We start from the raw sequence: 20,637 nt of genomic DNA on the forward strand, positions 1-20,637 counted from the left end.
CCGTGACAATGGAATCCGATGCACCTGTGACATCTCTTCGCGTGCTTTTGCCCCCGCTCAGCTCTGTTAGATGACGATAAATTGATAATGGTGGAGAAAAGTAAACTCATCCCATCATACGTCTCCAGACCCATCTTCTTCGGCTTTTTTTTTTTTTTAACTGGATTCAATTCCCTTCGTCCACCCTTTCATTACTGCGTCGGCGGGTTAACCTGACATTAATAGATTCTTCGTGGATGCCGCTGGTCAACCGCTTCGTTGATCACCCTCCCGCAGTACAAAAATCAGAATCTCAATCAAGAGAGCCCGTCAGCCACTAATCACGTTCCCTGCCTGCAATGGCGATTGTTGGACGTCCACCTTCCAAATTTTTATACATGCATATCCATATTGATGGCATATACAGAACATGATGTTGACGTACCTGCTCTACTTCCCCAGTCTTATAAATCCATTGCCGTCTCTTCGGCATTTCCACAGACTCCGTCAATGGAATTCCCATTTCATCACTAGCGCCACTATCAAGGACAAGTTTGTTGAAGATAATGGTAAAGATATCTCGCCCTCTTTTTGAATTTTTTCGATCCAAACTTCACGCTCGTTCCAATCCGACACTTCGCTTGCGGGGGATGTTGAAGATACTTGTAAAGATATCTTGCCTTGATTCAAGGCTCTATTTCTGTATATCCATTGAGGATAATTAGTCCAGATTACAGGCTAATTCTTTGTATAATTTTCATTCTAGATTGATTGTAATATTTTGTATATGGCATTGTAAAACTTATAAATTGATCATCAACTCCACCTTCGTATTGTGGTAGTTTTTATCAAATCCTCTCATGGTATCAGAGCAGGCGTTCTACCATGTCTCTGTCGAGCGATTCTAATTTTTTTTTCTCCGCCGAGTTTCACTACGTCTTTATTTTATTTTATTTTCACGGCTTCCCTGTTCATCGTCTCTGTCATCGTCACCGTTGAAGAAAGACGACAACTTCGCTTTCTTGGTGGAGCCAGTGGCGGTGATTCCCGTCGCTGTTCATCTCCCCTGTTTGTCGTCTGCTCCCTGCTATCCGACGCGAACCTTCAGCTGAATGCGAACCAATCTACCGTCGATCACTGTCCGATCACCGTTTGCCAATTTCTCCTTCACCGATTTATTTTCGGCTTTGCTGTTTCTCGCTTCGGTATTTACAGAAGACGTCGCCGCGCCTCCTAGTGAGTCGGCTATCATCCCTTCGTATCCTTCTTCATCCAGATTTATTTTTCTTTGCTTCGTTGCTTCGTCCACATTTATTTGCTTCGCTATTTTGTCCAAATTTTTTTTTCGGCTTCGCTGTTTCGTCTGCATCGTCTCTTACCTCTTTGATCAAATTATTTTTGCGCTACGCTGCTTCTTTCCTCTCTTACCTCTTTGATCAAATTATTTTTGCGCTTCGCTGCTTCTTTCCTCTCTTACCTCTTTGATTAAATTCAAAGTCAAAGTCAAAGTCAAAGCCATAAAAAAAAATCGCTCGGCTTCTCCCATGGCTTCCGAATCTTCTTCTCATCTTCTCCCTTTTAACACTCTAATCCACATGATCACCATCAAGCTTTCTTCCTCTAATTATCCTCTCTGGAAAAGCCAATTTCTTCCTCTCCTTGAGAGTTAAGAACTGTTAGCTTACGTCGATGGTACTCTTGTCCCGCCACCTCGATTTGCACCAGCCACCTCTACCACACTCAACCCCACATTTCTTGCATGAAAATCAGCCGATCAAAGACTTCTCAGTTTACTGCTATCCTCTCTCACAAAGGAAGCCATGGCTGCTGTTGTTGGCCTCTCCACTTCCCGTTATGTTTGGGTTGCGTTGGAGAATACCTTCAGCCATCATTCGAAAGCCCGTGAACTACGACTCAAGGATGATTTGCAACTGATGAAACGCGGCACCAAACCAGTTGTTGAGTACGCTCGTACTTTTAAAGCCCTATGTGACCAGCTCCATGCCATTGGTAGACCTGTCGAGGATATTGACAAAGTGCATTGGTTCCTTCGTGGCCCCGACGCTGTGTTTTCCAGTTTTTTTACTGCTCAGATGGCTCTCACCACTCTCCCCTATTTTGCAGATTTAGTTTCTAAAGCAGAAACTTTTGAGTTGTTCCAGCGGTCCCTTGAGCTGTCTACCACCACTGCGGCGTTCACAGCCACTAATCGTAGTCGTACCAATGCCCATGGAACTTCTACTGCTTCCCGTGGTAACCACCGAGGTCGTACTCATTCCCACGGCCGCAACTCTTCCAACCAAGGACGCACCCACTTTGGTCAGGGCCGCCGTCCACCCCGCTACAAAATTTGTCCCATGGAGGGCCATTATGCTGATCGTTGCAATCAGCGGTATGTTCAGACTGACTCCTCGGCTCATCTTTCTGAAGCCTTCAACACATCTTGTTCTCTCTCCAGATCCGAGGCTACTGAATGGTTTTTGGACACTGGGGCTTTCGCCCATATGACCACCGATCCAACTACTTTGGATCAGTCCAAAAATTACACGGGTAAGGACTTTGTGATTGTAGGAAATGGTGCATCTCTACCCATTACCCACACTAGTACTTTTTCTCCTGTTCCAAATATTCACTTATTAGATGTTTTGGGTGTTCCTCATCTCACAAAAAATCTTCTTTCCATTAGCAAATTAACTTCTGATTTTCCCCTCTCTGTTACATTTAATAATGCTTCTTTCACTATCCAGAATCGTCAAACAGGAAGAGTGGTGGCAACCGGTAAAAGAGATGGAGGGCTTTATGTGCTGGAGCGCGGCAACTCTGCTTTTCTTTCTGTTCTTCGCAATAAATCTATGCGTGCTTAATATGATTTATGGCATGCTCGTCTTGGTCATGTGAATCACTCTGTTATTTCATTTTTAAATAAAAAAGGACATCTTTCTCTTACGTCTTTATTGCCTTCTCCCAAACTATGTAGTACTTGCCAACTTGCTAAAAATCATCATTTGCCTTATTCTCAAAATGAACGCAGGTCGTCTCATGTGTTAGATCTCATTCATTGCGATCTTTGGGGTCCTTCCCCCTCCAAATCAACGTCGGGTTTTCTCTACTATGTCATTTTTATTGATGATTATTCCCGATTAACCTGGTTTTATCCTCTGAAATTTAAATCTGATTTCTTTGATATTTTTCTTCAATTTCAAAACTTTGTGGAAACCCAATATTCCACTCGTATCAAGATTTTCCAAAGTGATGGTGGTGCCGAATTTACTAGTAATTGTTTCAAAGCCCATCTACGTTCTTCTGGCTTTCATCATCAACTTTCTTGCCCATATACTCCTGCTCAAAACGTCGCGCTGAAAGAAAACATCGTCATCTGACTGAGACTGGCTTAGCACTTTTCTTCCACTCTCATCTTCCTTCTCACTTCTGGGTTGACGCTTTCAACACTGCAATTTATATCATCAACCGGTTGCCCACTCCGCTTCTTGGAGGTAAGTCACCCTTTGACCTTTTATACGGCTACTCTCCGAATTATGAAAATTTTCATCTTTTCGGTTGTCATGTTTATCCTTGCTTGCGTGATTATATGCCTCACAAACTTTCTTCCCGTAGTGTTCCCTGTCTTTTCTTAGGTTATAGTCCCTCTCACAAAGGGTTTCGTTGTCATGATCCTCTCACCTCTCGGCTATATATCACCCGTCATGCTCAATATGATGAAAATCACTTTCCTACAATCCCTAGCTCTCAGGCCCAACCACTTTCTTCTCTTCACATATCCAATTTCTTGGAACCTCGTCTTCAAAATATTGTGCCACACACCCCTTCCTCTCCTCCACATTTCCCGCACATTCCTCAATCCAGCTCATCCCCGTGTAATATTTGTTCTGACCCTTTGGATGAGTCTGTGCAGGTTGATAATTCTCTTGCAGGTGCTTCTTTGCCATCCTCGGTCTCTAGTCCGCCTTCTATTGAGACTGCTGCTCATCCGCCTTCTCCCTTGGGCTCTATGATTACCCGCGCTAAAGTTGGTATTTTCAAGCCTCGTCATCCAACGCATCTCGGTGTCTTGGGCTCTTCTGGACTTCTTCCGGCTCTTCTTACTTCTACTGAGCCCAAAGGATTCAAATCTGCTGCTAAGAATCCTGCTTGGCTTGCTGCCATGGATGAAGAAGTTCAAGCTTTACAACAAAATGACACTTGGATTTTGGTTCCTCATCCTCTAAACACCAACATAGTGGGCTCTAAATGGGTGTTTCGCACTAAATATTTGCCGGATGGTTCTGTCGAGCGTCTCAAAGCTCGCCTTGTTGCCAAAGGTTATACTCAGGTACCTGGTCTCGATTACACTGACACTTTTAGTCCGGTTGTCAAAGCTATTACTGTCCGTGTTGTGCTTTCTCTTGTTGTTACCAACAAATGGCCTCTTCAGCAAGTAGATGTCAATAATGCCTTCCTCAATGGCAACCTTACTGAACATGTTTATATGCACCAACCTCCTGGGTATATTGATCCTCGTTTTTCCACTCATGTTTGTCTGTTAAAGAAAGCTTTCTATGGCCTCAAGCAAGCGCCTCATGCCTGGTTTCAGTGTTTCAGCTCCTTTCTTCTCACACTTGGGTTTTCTTGCAGTCGCGCCGACACCTCTCTCTTTGTCTTTCATCAACACTCTAGCCTTATATATTTGCTTCTTTATGTTGATGACATTATTGTTACTGGCAATAATCCATCTCTGCTTGACAACTTTACTCATAAGCTTCATTCTGAGTTTGCTACCAAGGATTTGGGCTCCCTCAGCTACTTTCTTGGTCTTGAAGCTTCGCCCACTTCTGATGGTCTCTTTATCAGTTAGTTAAAATATGCTCGGGAAATTCTCACTCGCGCTCAGTTGCTCGACAACAAACCTGTTCAGACTCCAATGGTTGTTTCTCAACACTTGTCTGCTGATGGTTCTCCTTTATCTGATCCTACTCTCTATCGGTCTTTGGTTGGCGCTCTTCAATGACCATTTCGCGCCAAGATATTGCTCATGCTGTTAATTCTGTCAGCCAATTTTTGCATGCCCCTGCTGAAGATCATTTTCTTGCTGTTAAACGTATTCTTCGCTATGTTAAGGGCACTCTCCATTTTGGCCTTAGTTTTCGTCCATCCACAGTTCCCAGTGAGCTAGTCGCTTATTCGGATACTGACTGCCGCGATACTCGTCGTTCCACATCAGGCTACTCCATTTATGTTGGTAACAATCTCGTTTCTTGGAGTGCAAAGAAGCAACCCACTGTCTCCCGCTCCAGTTGTGAATCTGAGTATCGCGCTCTAGCTATGACCGCTGCTGAACTTCTTTGGCTTACGCATCTTTTGCATGATCTCAAGGTCCCAGTTCCACAACCGCCCCTGCTCTTATGCGACAACAAAAGTGTTATCTTCTTAAGCTCCAATCCTGTTTTCCACAAACGGGCCAAACATGTTGAATTAGATTATCATTTTCTACGGGAACTTCTTGTCGCTAGCAAACTTTGCACCCAGTTTGTGTCTTCTCATCTACAGGTTGTTGATATCTTCACCAAAAGTGTTTCTCGCCCTCTTTTTGAATTTTTTCGATCCAAGCTTCACGTTCGTTCCAATCCGACGCTTCGCTTGCGGGGGGGTATTGAAGATACTCGTAAAGATATCTTGCCTTGATTCAAGGCTCTATTTCTGTATATCTGTTGAGGATAATTAGTCCTGATTACAGGCTAATTCTTTGTATAATTTCCATTCTAGATTGATTGTAATATTCTGTATATGGTATTGTAAAACTTATAAATTGATCATCAACTCCACCTTCATATTGTGGTGGTTTTTATCAAATCCTCTCAAGGTTGATGAACATCAATCTCACTCCACCGACTACACCAGAAGAGAAGCGTTCATGGACATTTACATCATTATGAAAACCAAATGGCTGGATACACCATTGATGAAGAGTTTGGCGGAGAATTTCGCTACCCGCATACCCATCAACCACTGCAACCTCACTATACCAGGCCGGTTCAAGTAGAACCCGGATATCAGAGATGGGAAAGTTAGCCCCGCAAGAGCTGATCATGGTGATGAGTTTCAGGCAAGTGTCAATATCAGTATTTCTCATGTCTTTATGTTTGTTTGCGTGTTTTATGTAATCTTCCATTTGAAAAGGTTTAGATTTTCTAGTCTATTTCTTCGCGGCTTTATGTTTTTCGCTCATCTAGGTTTCTTTTCTGTTTTTCCCCTCTTAAATTCTCCTTCCGACGCTTCTCTCTATACCTGTATGGGTGTCAACTTTACACGACCAGGGTTGGGCCCTCCCGTAGGGACTCCGTTATTTCCTCGTGGTAAAAATTTTCCTATGCTTAAAATTTTGGGTTCTCCTTTTCCAGATGAAAAATCTCTGTTTTCCTCCTTAAAACTTTCTCGTACAACATTGGATCAAAGACGAGATGTCTAGTACAAAGGCTGAAGACGAAAAAGGCTTTGCCAGTTTCGCAGTTGTGAATCAGGCTTCTGGCCAGGCCTTAAAGCACTCCATTGGAGGCACCCATCCTGTAAGTTGTAGTATCTTCTGAGAGGGACTGACAGTATGACATAAATACGAATAAACATATTCCACTTCTAAATATTTACTCTTCGCTCCATTTCTAAATGTTTTCCTCCTTAAAACACTCCATTGGAGCCACCCATCCTGTTTTCTATTTCTGAATAAACATCCAGTTTCCTGTGCCATGTTAGAACTGTTGATATTCGTAGGATCCTACGACTTGGTGTGGTCATGCTGAACTTTTCCTCTCCCACCTCTTTTTGTACGCCAATATGTAGACCCATCTCCAGTGTTCTGGCCCACCCCTCCTGCGCTAACAGAGCAAAACCGAAATTAACCATCTGATTCGTCTCACGTCTCAGTTTTTAGATCACCTGATCTAATTCCAATTGCTGACTTTTCTTGTTGTGGTTTCAACTGCCAATCTTAGCTATGCACTTGGCAGAAAAGTTAGTTGGCCCTTTTGCAAGGTGATTCCTTGATTTTGGTAATCTATGATGTGCACAAGGTGTTCACACTTAGTTCTATTTTATTAGGGTTCAAGTAGATGTAGTTTGTCTATTGTATTTTGGTCATGATGAAAGTTTAAGTTTTGGTTCATATTTTCTTTCTTATCGTTTTGGCTATGATAAACTCGTGGTCGGTGGAAGTTTACAACTCCTTGCAGTTACAGCTCCCTCGGTAACACAAAGCCACGAAAAGCTTGATGGAACTTGGCTAAATAAAACTATGGTTTTGGTCCCCACTCTCGGTAAACTCAACCCTCTTCAGTTTTACACCATTGTAGAGAGTAATCAGAAAGCGGAAGTGCCAAAAAAAGCAAGGAAAACCTTCATTCTTCATTCTACACGGAATCTGATTACATGGCGGGATGAATGATTTCTGGGCTTCCGTTTACGTTATATAATGAATTTCATGATGTTAATTAGAAAATCAATTTAAGTTTACAGTTGGTATCAGAACGTAGCTTTTTACCTACGTGTCGATTTCATTTGAGCGAGTTTTCACTCTTGCTCTCTGCGTGGAGTGTCAATTATTTGACAAATGTCTCTCTGTGCTCACTGAGCGCGACGACTGGCGTAATGCATCGGAAACAAACGCAGCGCCGATGCCGGCGATCATTCTGTAAGGTTCATCGGTGTCAACGTCGTTAAGAAACGCCCATGCTAGGTCGTTTATGTGCGCAGTTGGAGGTTGAAGACAATCTCCAGCGCACAGAAACATTTAATTAAAATCATAAGGTTGTTTTGAACAGATTGTCTGAGTTGCTTCGGGCTGAGTCGTTTCCAGCTCGTCGATCCAACTCGACTAACGAGTTGTAGGCCGGGTGATTCAGAGTACATTAAAAAATAAAAAATAAAAAAAATTAAAAGGGTCGACTCGACTCTCCCATTCCAATTTGTTGTGTCAACTTGCCCGAGAGAGGATCGAGCTGACTTAGTTCTCAAAATCAATTTTTGTGCCAGTGGGGAATCGAATCTACGCGTTGGAAATTAATCTGGCGCCGGTGACCATTAGGCTATTGTGTCTAAAAAGTTTTATTTTATACATTTTATTACATGTTTTTATTTTTTTGCGTTTTGAAATATACTTCAATGCAAGAAATTAAATGTAAAACATAATTTTATAGTTTTTTTTAAATATGCTTATATTATGAGAATATTTTTGCGTAATGATGACATGTTAGTATTAGTTAAAATTATGCAATTCATAACAATTCTCATGTTAATTTAGCTTTTATGCAATTTAATGTCTAGTGATCCATATAATTTTAATTAATTAGAGAATAGCCACAATTTCTTTAATTAAATAAAATTATATATTATGATTGATTAGGATCACATAAAGAATATTAGACATTAATTTTAATTAATTATAAGTAATGTAATTAATTTTATCCCTCAAATTTTTTTATTATATTGAGTTTATTAGTTGTGATAAAATATCAAGTTATTCATAATTTACCCACAGGAATTATGAATTCATAAATAATTTGATTGTTTTATTATAAAGTTTAATCATAAAGAATAATTGAATTTGCTTGAATTAAAAACATTTAGCCCACAAAGAATTTTTTTTTATGTTAATAGATTTAAATTTTAAGCATGATATTTCATTTAGGCCTCAGTTTTAACATAAACATGTAATTTGTAATTTTATGCAGTTGTACAACCTGCATATTTCTCTGATATTCGTTATGACATCCCTGACCCCGGGGGGGGGGGGGGGGGGGGGGTTGTTAGTCGACAATGAAGTGAAATGAATTCCCCGCACATTACTTAGTTCATTAAATTACGATATTAGTGTAGGAAAAATTACATTGAAGTGAGATTACATCACTTCATTCTCTGAGGCAAAAAGCGGGGAATTTGGATTTAGCCCAATTTTCCGAATCAACCACTTGAAGCGTGCGAAGCGTGTAGCTTGTCTCCCCCCCCCCCCCCCCCACCCCAAAGGAAAATTTTTGGTCATTTTCGTTTCTCCTCTCCCTCTCCCTCTCCCTCGGCCTTCGTCTCTCGACGATTTTTTTCTCCCCATTTCTTCCTCTCATCTTCGCTCTCTCTACTTTCTCTCGTCATCTCTCGTTTTCGCTTTCTGTTTTCTCCATTCGCCCCAGTTTCATTCATTATGTCTCTCTCACTGTGCAATGCATAGGGTTTTTGCCATCGACATCGACGCTTCACAGGATTCTTGGGTTCTTACCGAGTCTATGATGCTTTGAAGAACGGATTGGGACAGGAACCTCGCCGGCGCAGAGTAGCGGAGCAACATTTATTGCCGTGAGGTCGATCTTCACGCCATAACAGAATTTCGCGACGGTTTCGAAGGTCTCAGAGCCGCCTTGGAAATCTGAAATCGAAGAGCTCTTCGACGACGACTTTTATTTTTTACTTTTTTCACTTTTTAAAAATTTATTCTAATCACACGTAATTAGTATATTAGTTTAGAATAAACTTTAATCATTAATTAGTTTAATTATCCAATTACTATAATTAATTAAACCACTGGATTTACATTTGGTGTTAATATATTATAAATAATAATACCTACAAGTTATATTATGTTATTGATAAATTAATATATTTATTTATTTATTATGTATTTTTTATTTTTTATTTAAATAGTGAGTTTTAATGTTAAAATATATCTTATGTCATTAAAAAATCATTTATTTATTTATTATTTTCGTTTATGTTATTTTTAAATTTTTTATTTATTTTAAATAATTTATTCTAGTCACACGTAATTATTATATTAACTTATAATTTATTTTTATCATTAATTGGTTTAATTATGCAATTTCTATAATTAATTAAACCACTGGTTTTATAGTTTGTGTCAATATATTATTAATTAATAATAAGTAAAAATATATATTATGTTATTGATAAATTAATATATATATATATATTTATTTATTATATATTTATTTATTTTGTATTAAAATAGTGAGTTTTAATGTTAAAATATATCTTATGTTATTAAAAAATAATTTATTTATTTATTATATTCGGTTATGTTATTTTTTACTTTTTTTTTAATTTTTAATAATTTTTTCTAATATCACGTAATTATTGTTTTAATTTATAATAAACTATAATGATTAAGTAATATAATATAGTTTTTCATTAATTAGGATATTAATATATTTTAATAGTACACATTAAATCATTTATAAGTGTAGTAACCATATTTATTTTGGTTAATTATATGTTTAATTATATGTTCTGTTTAAGTATATTATAAAAGGTTACTGATTTTGTTCTTTATATCATACTTTTCATTTGGGGGCACTAACATTGGAATTTGTTTTCCAGTGCACTTGAACTCGTCTACACTAACACTTAAGGATGAGTTGAAGTTAAATCAATTCATTTAAGTTCAATTCAAGTTCATTGTGGACTAACCACCCCTCATAGCGATTCTTCAGAGTATGATAAGTACAAAGAGAGTTTTTGTTATTTGAGATGATAATCTACCCAAACGTGCCAAGAAAACAACAGTTGCTCTCAACTGATCATCGCCTGCTGTTCTCGTATCACCCTTTCAGCTCTCTATGTGTTGACCTGCTTTTAATGGTTGTTTTGAAATCTTTCAGGGAACCAACATTTTACGCTTTAAGCAGCGACATATTCAGACGAAGTTGCAAAAGTTTCATTAAAAGCTCAATGGTGTAATCTTTGACACCTTAGTAAAGAATCTTAATAGGCATGCGAACGTTTTCTAAGTACAAAAACTAGTTGATAAAGATAGTCTACGGTAACACTTGCTAATTGTGTATTGTGCCGATTGAATTTATAGAAAAGATAAATACTTCATTGACTTTTTTATAATTAGAATACATGCATTTCTATTTATAATATAAAAAAGTTGTACAATCCAACAATTAAACTACCTTTGTCCTAATTATACCCAAACTCTAACACTAAAAGATTAAGTCTTAGCATAATTAAATAACCCAATATAAATAAAATACTAACATAACTAAAACACCTTTAAATTGAAACTCGTTTGTCAGACCTACTTGTATAATAATTCTGGGTCTGTAAAATTTTTTATTGTGTAAGACTTATCATGCCACTTCACGTAATCTTGGTGGGTCTATATCTTATGGGTTTGGGCCCTTTTTATAACTCTGCCATTAGGTACTTAGTTAGCTCATGGCTTATTGCAAGTGTGACATGTAAAGTAAATTAGCCACATGCAAGTTTGGAAATTGGAAATTAATTGTAAAAGAGCAGCGGAGTTGAAACTGACGATGTGGGTTAGGTTAAGCGAGATAATTACTTGTGGGCGAAGCTTATGAAATTCTTTGATAACTGGGTACCCAAAAATAGTTTAAGAAAGATAGGTGGGGAACAGGATCAGAGATAAAACATATGGCTATTCCTGATAGTCTGTTGTTTTAACTTCGTTCCGCGGCTACATTGCTGTCTGCTACAAAGAGTAGGATTCCCGAGGGCTAGGAGCAAGTGCACCCATGATGCTCTGTTGGGTTACAGCAACATGAGTTAATATATAATGGAGGATTGAATATAAAGAAACAGTCGTGTTGCAGCCTGTAGGGACTAACGGTGATGATTGCGATACGTTTTTGTCTCTGGAAAATCTGTTGCTCGGCTTCGCGGGCGCGGCAGCACAGTCCCAATTTCTGGGTTAAGAAATTCATATTATATAACACTCTCTAGAAGGTTTTGTTGAGAAGGATGAGAAACACGTTCATAGGGGAATACGATTATCTGGATCGGATTTATGAATGGTGTTGAAAGACGAAAGTGATTTACGGGATGGGATTGTGTTTGGTAAACAACGTCCTCTCTGTCTAAAGTGAAAAGGTCGTGATCCCGAGAACGGGTTCCTACACTCGGTTTATTCCGGTTCTTATAGTTTCATGAGCTGAAGAGCAATTTACCAGGGGAGAGTAGGATGAGAAAGATGTTGTGACGGTAAACATTGATCTCAATGGGCTGTGAAGAAGATGAGATGATAATTAATGAAGATGAGTTGGGGAAGTTGACTAGGAAGGGGGATTAAATTGCAAAAGTTGTAGAAAACTTAATCCAGCTTAAGAATGGGCGTAGATTAAGAGAAGGCAGAAGCAGGCGGAGTGTGTATGGAAGGGGTGACACGATGAGGCTGACGAAGAAGATGCAAAAGGACAGACAAGTGTCATTCTCCAGAGCCCACCACATGATTTCATGACCCAAATTTCCACATCCCACCTTCAGTATCATTTGCTTCCGTTAATAATCCCAGTAGTCGTTGATGGATTGATGGATGGATTGATTGATTGATTGATTGATTGATTGATTGATTGATTAGTGGAGGGATTAGTTTACACTAAATGATGTAAGCGAGCAAACCTATTGTATTCTCGTGATTAAGATAAAAACCCAGCTTCCCTAGTAAAGATTTCATGCTTTATTGGTTCAAACTTCCAAAGCGGCCTCACCTAAAACACCACACACTTATATAACTCTTAAATATATATATATTTATAATCTACATATCTCACCAACCAAAACTAAAAAGTCGTTTTTTGACTTTCAAAATAAATCCCTCACCACAAATTTTAATCTTATCTTTTTAATTCGTTACTTGTAGCATGTGATTAGGGGAGCAGTGGTGTGCGGCTGCCCTCTCCCTGGAGGCAATCCAACACCATTTTTTCTTCTACTTGGGACTTCCGTCTTCTCCCTCCTCGCCTCTTTTAATTGCTCAATATCAATACTCAACTGTTAAAATTAGTTCCTGCGTAGTTAATCCGAGTGCAGTGATAAGAAAAGATAGTGAACTCAGGGTGGGTGGCTGAGTCATATTCCCGGGCATGGTTTTTATCGAGAGAGAGAGAGAGGTTCAGGGACACCCCGGTAATGAGAATATAGAAGAAGAGCTTTTCTAACAAAACCGATGATTAAATGAAACGGTAATGGTAAATTAAATCCCCTCGTCTGTCGGCTTACCAGGTATGAACGCTAGGAACCGAAATTTACGGAGGATCCGAATAAAAGACCCGGAAGGATGATGCTAGTGAACGTCAGAGGAAACTTCGGGTGCGGACCGAGGACAGAGATGCTCCCAAAGTCAACAGCAAAAATGAGTTAGTTAGGCCCAGCCACTTGGCACTTGCACCGACCCATCCGCCAATCCCTCTCCACTTCTCTCCTCGCCCGTGGGGACCACCTTGAACGGACTTAAGTACTGCTTCTTAATAATAATAACAATAATAAAATTAGTGTTGAGCTGGCGTTCCAATCTGTCAACACGGAGCAACATCATCTTATCTGGTTATCCCAACCGTGGGTTCACTCTTCAAACCGGATCGGTTCGGACCCACTGTGGTTTTATTTTGTTAATGCGCAGAAAAAAAACCAACAGTTGGTTTGGACTTTTTGGACCTTCGGCTTTTGGGGGCGGGAAAAGTCTAATTCATGGATATCCTCCATACGTGAGACTCTTGTTCACAACAGTTTATTAAATTATTTCTCCTTTTTTTTTTATTAATTATCGTTGTAACTTAAAAAACGAACCGAACCAACTCGTGTCATGTGGAACGGCGGCTTCTCACGCCGCCTCTTTCATACTCTTCACGTGTTCAGGAATCTGGCTTCCTTGCCTTCCTCTCGCCCACAGACCGACCCAGCCTACAATTATTTGGCCGAGTGTACGCGAGAAAAAGATGTGAGAGAGCGTAAATTGAGCAGAATCTTGAGTTAATACTTTAGAGGTCTTCCGGTCAAAAACAAATTTGGTTCAGGATTGATGACTGAATCAGTTCTACTCACCTAACAGTCGGCAACACTACCTAGCTTTTAACAATTACATGATGCGCCAGGCAGCTGACTTAGCGTCCCCGCGGCTCCGAGGGGAGGAGGGTCGAGCGGAGGTTCTGAAATCGGGGTCTTGACAAATTCGCCTGGCTCGGCTGGTCTTCAAGGATGAATATAATAGATATTTCTGCACTTTCGCACTTTGAACAGAGACTTTCTTACGGGGATTTTTTCCAGAGTTAGGTCCGGCTGCATGGATGCTTCCTCCTTTTTTCTCGTCCCTTCATAAAAATATTTCATCCAATTCGAAAACACACAGGCCACAGCCACCGCTGGATGCTGATGCTCTCTCTACGGATCATCCGCCTCCCAATCCCACGCACTGCTTTCATTTTTCAACGGGGACACCCGCAAGAAACTTCTCCTCAGAAAAAAACCGAAACAAACAGTTTAACTGATAAGGTGTGACTTGCGCGCCCGCGCTAGAGCGAGAGAGAGAGAGAGAGACAAAACAACACCATGAGAAAAACAAACCCAAGGGAGGCTTCTTGGAAAAGTGCCTTGCACAACACGGAACTTAAGCTCTCCGTCATGTCTATTTAAGTCACTTTTCTTCCCCATTTTCTTCTTTCTTAACCGCTCCCTTCATTGTTCATCTCCTCTCAGAAGGATCAACATCGCCATTATCGACTTTTCCCTGCCCTGCTCCCCCGTCTTCCTCTCTCTCTTTCTTCACTCCTCTTCTCTGAGTTCGTTTGATGCCTGATATATACTCTTTGCGCGCTTTTTGCTCATCATATACGTCTTGAAATTTATCTTCCCAATTCGCTTCCCACTGGGTTGTTTTTCTCGTAATTTCTTGGTGGATTTGGAAGAATTTCCTTTTGCAGATTCCTTCCATTCAATTATCCTCTAGGAAAAAAGATTAATCATTTGGGCCTTTCACTCTAACCATGGAGGAGGTTTCGATCCTCAGCAATGGAGACGACAATTTGGAACTGCCTCCTGGTTTCAGATTCCATCCAACAGATGAAGAAATCATAACTTATTATCTGTCAGAGAAGGTTTTGAACAACGAGTTCACCGCCAAAGCTATGGGAGAGGTTGATTTGAATAAATCCGAGCCATGGGATCTACCAAGTAAGCTTCCATCTCTCGTCCTCGCGGATGTCTATTATCTCCCTTTAATTCTGATTTTTACGCCTTTGATCATCGTTACATCTTTTTGGCCTAAGGGTTGTCATTTTCTTTGAATTCACATTGCAGGCAAAGCAAAAATGGGCGAGAAAGAATGGTACTTTTTCTGTCAGAGAGATAGAAAGTACCCAACAGGCATGAGAACAAATAGAGCTACAGAAGCCGGGTACTGGAAGGCTACAGGCAAGGATAAGGAGATTTACAAGGGAAAAGGCTGCCTTGTTGGTATGAAAAAGACCCTTGTTTTCTACAGAGGGAGAGCGCCTAAAGGAGATAAGACCAACTGGGTCATGCATGAATACAGATCCGAGGGCAAACTCTCCTATTACAATCTTCAGAGATCTGCAAAGGTTAAAAATTATATAGTTTTGTTATGTTTTCCAAATCTGCAGACTCATTCCATTCAGTTATATATCCTGTTCTTTTGCTAACCCTTCTTACAACTAGAATATATCGTGATTTCTGAAATATGACGCAGAAATATTCGTAACCACTTGCAGGACGAATGGGTAGTATGCCGGGTGTTCCACAAGAGCACAGGCGTCAAGAAAAGTTCAATTCCAGGGATGCTGAGGATGAACTCGTTTATGGATGATCTGATGGATTCTTCTTCCTTGCCACCTCTCACAGATCTTCCTTACACGAGCAGGCCAGATTCAACCTTCCTTAACGACGAGGATGACGATTTCAAAGGCATAAGCACTGCTTCCTCTCTAATGAGAGCGCCGGAGGGAATTCATATGCCTTACATGTCATCAGGCATGGGGGCAGAACGGCAAGACCACAAGAGCTATATTCTACCAAACACCGTTCAGGGAAATCCTCAGAGCTCCATTTACTATCCACAAATTCCTCTTTCCAATCCTGTATTCCCAGTTGAAGGATCACCGAATTTGGGATACCTGCACCATGTTAGGAGCAACACAATTCAAAGCTTTCCACCCACCGGCTTCAGCTCTCCTGATCAGGCAATGTTGAGAGCTCTAGCCTCCATCCAGGAAGTAGCTGGATTGAGGAAACCGTGTAAAGTGGAGCAGTTCTCTAACCAGTCCATGGTTTCGCAGGACACGGGGCTCACCACAGATGTGCACACGGAGATTTCATCCGGGGTTTCCAAGCACGAGATGAGCAGCAATAGATCTTATGAAGACCTAGAGGGCCCTTCTTCTGCTGGACCCATAGACTTGGAAAGCCTGTGGAGTTACTAAAGAATAACATATGAGCTGAGCTGATGAAATTTGAGATATTACATTGGATTGGGATTGCTTTTCTGGATTCCGAGGTTTGATCAGATCCCCCTGAATCTTCTTATAGATAGTTATTACCCGAAAAAGGGACGATGTATAGTTGTCAGACGTGCAGACCACACAGTTTACAGTTTGGTAGAAATCTAGAAATACACAATGGATATGGCTCTCTCATGTACATGTATTCTTTTGTTTGATGTTGTTACCCATTTCCTGTATGTCACCAGTGCATTCATTCATTTTGTAATTTTTCCTCTTTGTGAAATATTAAGAGACGGGTTTGATTCATTATCATCCCTTTTTTTGTCCTTGTGCTTGTGCTTGTGTGTTATCAAATGAATCTGTTTTCCTTTTTCAATTCGCTGTAAGCATATCACATGGATGTGTTGACAATGCACCTCATCAGAGTCTGCTAATTAACACCACGCTCTTGTTAATGTACTTGTTCATTCTCGACCTCAAATAGTAGCAAGATGAATAACATGTTCTGCAGAGAACAAACCCTTCTAATTCTCTTAAATGTATTTAGAATATTAACTTAAAAAAAAAAAATCTCGACTTTACGGATGCATTCTAGCTTAGTTTATTTAGAGTGGCGTTCAGTGCGATTTCTCCTCCTCCTCCTTGCCTATATACTCAGATTCCGATTCTTTTCTGCGAATCTTGAATTACAGGAAGAACCTGGAGAGATTTTACCATACGTTTTCTTGATCTCAAAATAATCAGTATTAAATGCTTTTGCGGGTAGTATGATTGATTATGCGTTAAAAAAGGTCGAAAAAAGATAAGAGCTATTCAGTGGATCAGGACTCGTGTTGCATTGATCACGGTTTATAGTAGAGTCCTGCATACCGATTTACGGAAACGTAAGATGGAGCGAGCTAGAGAAGGGTTGGGTGATGCAACATTTGGTCGTATCCTTCTCCATCCATGTCTTTAATGAAGGCAGATATAGTACGATGAGGATTTAAGAGTCATCGTTATCCATTCCCATGCTACAAATCATTTGTCCGTTTTACTCGAATCGAATTCATCTTCTCGTTGTTAAAACCTATATGGATGCTCGGCATGATTCTACAATACATGCATGACGAAGATGAGAAGAGAGATGTAATCTAATGTATCGTAGTCGGAATATGGTGTAATTTCCAAGTGGTCATGGACTTAAAACTATAATCGTGAGAAGATTGTTACAATTTGACGTGAAATTCTCTTCGTTAAAAGTGACACAAGTTGTTGAAAAGGAGAGAAAGGGAGAGGAAAGCTACGGTTAAAAGGGTGGGGAAGGAGCTACATATGTAAGGCCTCTGGGTTCCGAGATACGGAAAGAAGAAAGCTTCATGTACAGGGCTTCTTCTCTTTGAAAATATTTCAATCCCTCCAGTCTACTTTCCATTGAAAGCAAAGCATCCGTTTGGTTTAGAAATTCTGACGATTTACTCTTAAATTCCTCTTTTCTCGCATGAAAATGAGGAGTGTATCGGAGGACTGATTGCAGATTGCTTACTGAATAGGCTACATCTAACTTCCAATCCATCCACATTCCACAAACGAATATCCCGGTCGGCTACTCAATCAGTCGGAGGGGCATGTCAGCAGAATATTCCTTCCTCCCCCCGTCAGGAGTTGCCACATGGCAAGACGCGTAGAATCCGAGGCGTCAAGCGTTGGCACCGCCACCAGCTGGCTGCTACTCTCGAATCGTTTCAGGTCTTCTTTTAATAATTTTACTCTTTAAAAGAAAACCAAGTCTGGTCTGAATCCTATTTTCTGCTCTTGCAGTCAGAAGGTAAAAGAAAACAAAAGGAATTGAAAAGAAAGTTGAAAGAGGAGGCTGGAGGCCAGCAAACTGACGAAACGAAGACGATATATGTCTGATGATCACTCGGAAACGAAGATAAAACCAAAACGCAAAAACGCGTCCCCTTGTCTCTTCCTCGTTCTTTCTTTCATAATCCATAAATAGGGCCAGTTTTTGGTTTTTACTTGACCAAGCCCTTCCGATTGGGTCTGGGTCGCCCATCAGTGTTTTTGTCGTTGCATAATTCACGTTTCCTGGTCGTCGTCCACTTGAACTCGGCATTTCTTTAACCTTTCTTTCAACCGAGTTGAGTCACGTCGAACTCGGATAAACAAGCCAAAAGCAACGAGTTTAACGCGTAATTTTGAGGGGCCGAAGAAGGCTCAAAGTTTCTCAGGTTTCGCAAACGTCATACCACGTCACCATTTTTCGTTTTTGTCCACCTCAGGTCCTTTTTTCACGCGTGGACTGCGACGTGGCATTTTATGAAGAAGGGAGTTTTGGACAACCTCTAGGCGTTACTTGTTCACCAAATTGGGTGGAAAATAAAAGAAAGAAACCCAGATTTCTTCTCCCTGTTCTTCGCGATGAGTTCAAAGTGACGTCGCCGATGGCATGGCGGAGGCTCAAAGCAACGCTAGCATTTCTATATCATTTTATTCATTAACGGAGCAGTACAAATACATCAAGCACTGCTGATGCCCACTCGTTCCGACCTCTGAACGCTTTCTTCCTCGTCTGCTCTCGTCTCTTTGTTACTCAAACCCGTTCCCGCAATCACCAGAAGCTAGCACTCAACTGAAAAAACAAAGCCGATCAGCGTTTCCAGTGTTAGAATTTGTATTGTTTCCTATTGCTACCTCCCCCACCAGAATCCAGACGAAGACCTCAATCACTAATTTCTATTACCAGTGCTAATCTATAATTATATTATATAAAAACAACAACCGATATGAAAATATTAAAGAAAACAGTGGTTTGGACGTCTAGAAAGTCGTGCCTTATTCCAGACACATTTAAATAAGAGCATCCTTGTCAGCTCACTAAACGCTGAAAACAAAAAGGGAAAAGTTATTAAGAGCATATCTGAGATGAAGCACATAGAATTAGTCGACGTCTATATCAATCTTTTGGGTTCTTCCTTGTATTCCCATTCTCTTACTAGAAGTAGGTAAAGGTTTGGTGATAGAATATACCCAACTCTGTCCTTATTTCATCTCTTCAACAAGAGACTCCTTCGCCCATTTCCTTCCGAAAGCAACTCATGACAATCACCCACCATTGATGCCATCTCTTAGCCCCAAAACACTTCCTACTCTCTCACATTAAACCAGGTACCGGGGCAACGCCGTTAACTTCTTTCATTTTATTTTTATTTTTTTGGTATTGTCCATCCGTCCAGTCTAGTCACCAGTGCAGTCGAAGCTGACCGATCGGTTATTGATCTTAATCACCTGCTACCTCAAACTGATCAATGAATATGCGGCGAGACGGCGCACATGACCCTGCAGCTTGGGTGTTCTTGCAACTGTTCACGTTGGCACTCTCTGCTTTAACTTCTGTCTGGTGATAACATGATCAGGTATTAGTCTTAATCCCATGAGTTTGGTGAGCTAAATCAGGATTATGGCACCACACAGTGCATGATCATCTCAACTATTTATTACAATGCAAGTGCTGTAAGGAACTTTGACTGGGAAGCATCATGAAAAAAAAAAAAAAAACGTATTTCTTTCAATATAATACGTTCTCTAACCTATCGCTTGTGTAATATCTTCAGCAGTTGAGATTCGCACACCGAGTTCCGTATACTACGTGTTCGATGATGGCAGCACATCCAGTCCTTATCTAGTAGTTTCTATCTGGTAGTTTCTAAACTAAACAGAAGGATAATGAGACTGCACCTAGAAAGATTTCGAGGACAAGGCTTAAAATAGATCGATCAATCCTTCAGGATTCTCACTCGGATAAGCTCCGGCTTATTAACTCTCAAACTCTCAACTGGGTTTCTGAAGCACTTTTAACTGTAATCACCTTATCGTAGATTTCTATTTAATAAGTTTGAACCATGGGGAAAAAAAAGAATTGAATTATCATATGCCCATATAGAGTCAGGGACATTGTCTTCCACCTTGCAGTAGTCAATTTGTTTCCCATGCTAATTGCCGATCACGGTTGACGACTATGGAACCTCGAATCAGGGATGGTAAATCTCCTGATCGAAGATAAACATTAAAACAAAATAATAGCCTCTGTAAAGAACCATGAATAACGAAAGAAAAGCCCAAGGAGGAGGAGGCTAGACAAGTTTATTATTGGTCATGATTAGGATAATAGGATGATTCCATCCTTTCTAAAATAGTTTATTTATGTTTCTTAGTAAAGTTGAAACTAGGTTTATTATTGTACTCTTTCCTCTTGAAGTCTCTCTTCGCTGGACTCTGGAAATCAATTTCCAGACGTAAGATTAGAACTAGCTATTAAATTCTTCGTTGCACTGAAAATGAGTCAGCAATTGAACTTGTTCCAGTCTCGATAACTTGCCGATGGACATGTTTATCTGCTAACAGCGCGAGATTCAAGTTATAG

At 40.2% G+C, this 20,637-nt stretch overlaps 2 protein-coding genes across 2 annotated transcripts; both read left to right on the top strand.

The window, feature by feature from the left end:
- Positions 1 to 1,799: 1,799 nt before the first annotated feature.
- LOC137958497 (uncharacterized) lies at positions 1,800 to 4,831 on the top strand. Its single transcript, XM_068805553.1, has 2 exons — positions 1,800 to 2,813; positions 3,893 to 4,831. The coding sequence occupies exons 1-2, from the start codon at positions 1,800 to 1,802 to the stop codon at positions 4,829 to 4,831; spliced, it is 1,953 nt and encodes a 650-aa protein (XP_068661654.1).
- Positions 4,832 to 14,511: 9,680 nt separating this feature from the next.
- LOC137959896 (NAC domain-containing protein 87-like) lies at positions 14,512 to 16,475 on the top strand. Its single transcript, XM_068807304.1, has 3 exons — positions 14,512 to 14,943; positions 15,070 to 15,350; positions 15,501 to 16,475. Exons 1-3 carry the CDS (start codon positions 14,757 to 14,759, stop codon positions 16,206 to 16,208), a joined length of 1,176 nt encoding a protein of 391 aa, XP_068663405.1. The 5' UTR covers positions 14,512 to 14,756; the 3' UTR covers positions 16,209 to 16,475.
- Positions 16,476 to 20,637: the final 4,162 nt, after the last annotated feature.

Source organism: Aristolochia californica, unplaced genomic scaffold, assembly GCF_029961685.1.
Source record: "Aristolochia californica isolate CCGP_79_NKW_82.1479 unplaced genomic scaffold, dmAriCali1.0.hap1 SCAF_3, whole genome shotgun sequence".
Classification (NCBI taxonomy): Eukaryota; Viridiplantae; Streptophyta; class Magnoliopsida; order Piperales; family Aristolochiaceae; genus Aristolochia; species Aristolochia californica.

Excerpts from the sequence above, each read along its gene's own strand:
- LOC137959896 (XM_068807304.1), top strand. The coding sequence starts at position 14,757 with ATGGAGGAGGTTTCGATCCTCAGCAATGGAGACGACAATTTGGAACTG. Across the intron at positions 14,944-15,069 it reads CGAGCCATGGGATCTACCAA|GCAAAGCAAAAATGGGCGAG; the intron begins GTAAGCTTCCAT and ends TTCACATTGCAG. Across the intron at positions 15,351-15,500 it reads ATCTTCAGAGATCTGCAAAG|GACGAATGGGTAGTATGCCG; the intron begins GTTAAAAATTAT and ends AACCACTTGCAG.
- LOC137958497 (XM_068805553.1), top strand. The coding sequence starts at position 1,800 with ATGGCTGCTGTTGTTGGCCTCTCCACTTCCCGTTATGTTTGGGTTGCG. Across the intron at positions 2,814-3,892 it reads GCAACTCTGCTTTTCTTTCT|GTTGATAATTCTCTTGCAGG; the intron begins GTTCTTCGCAAT and ends GAGTCTGTGCAG.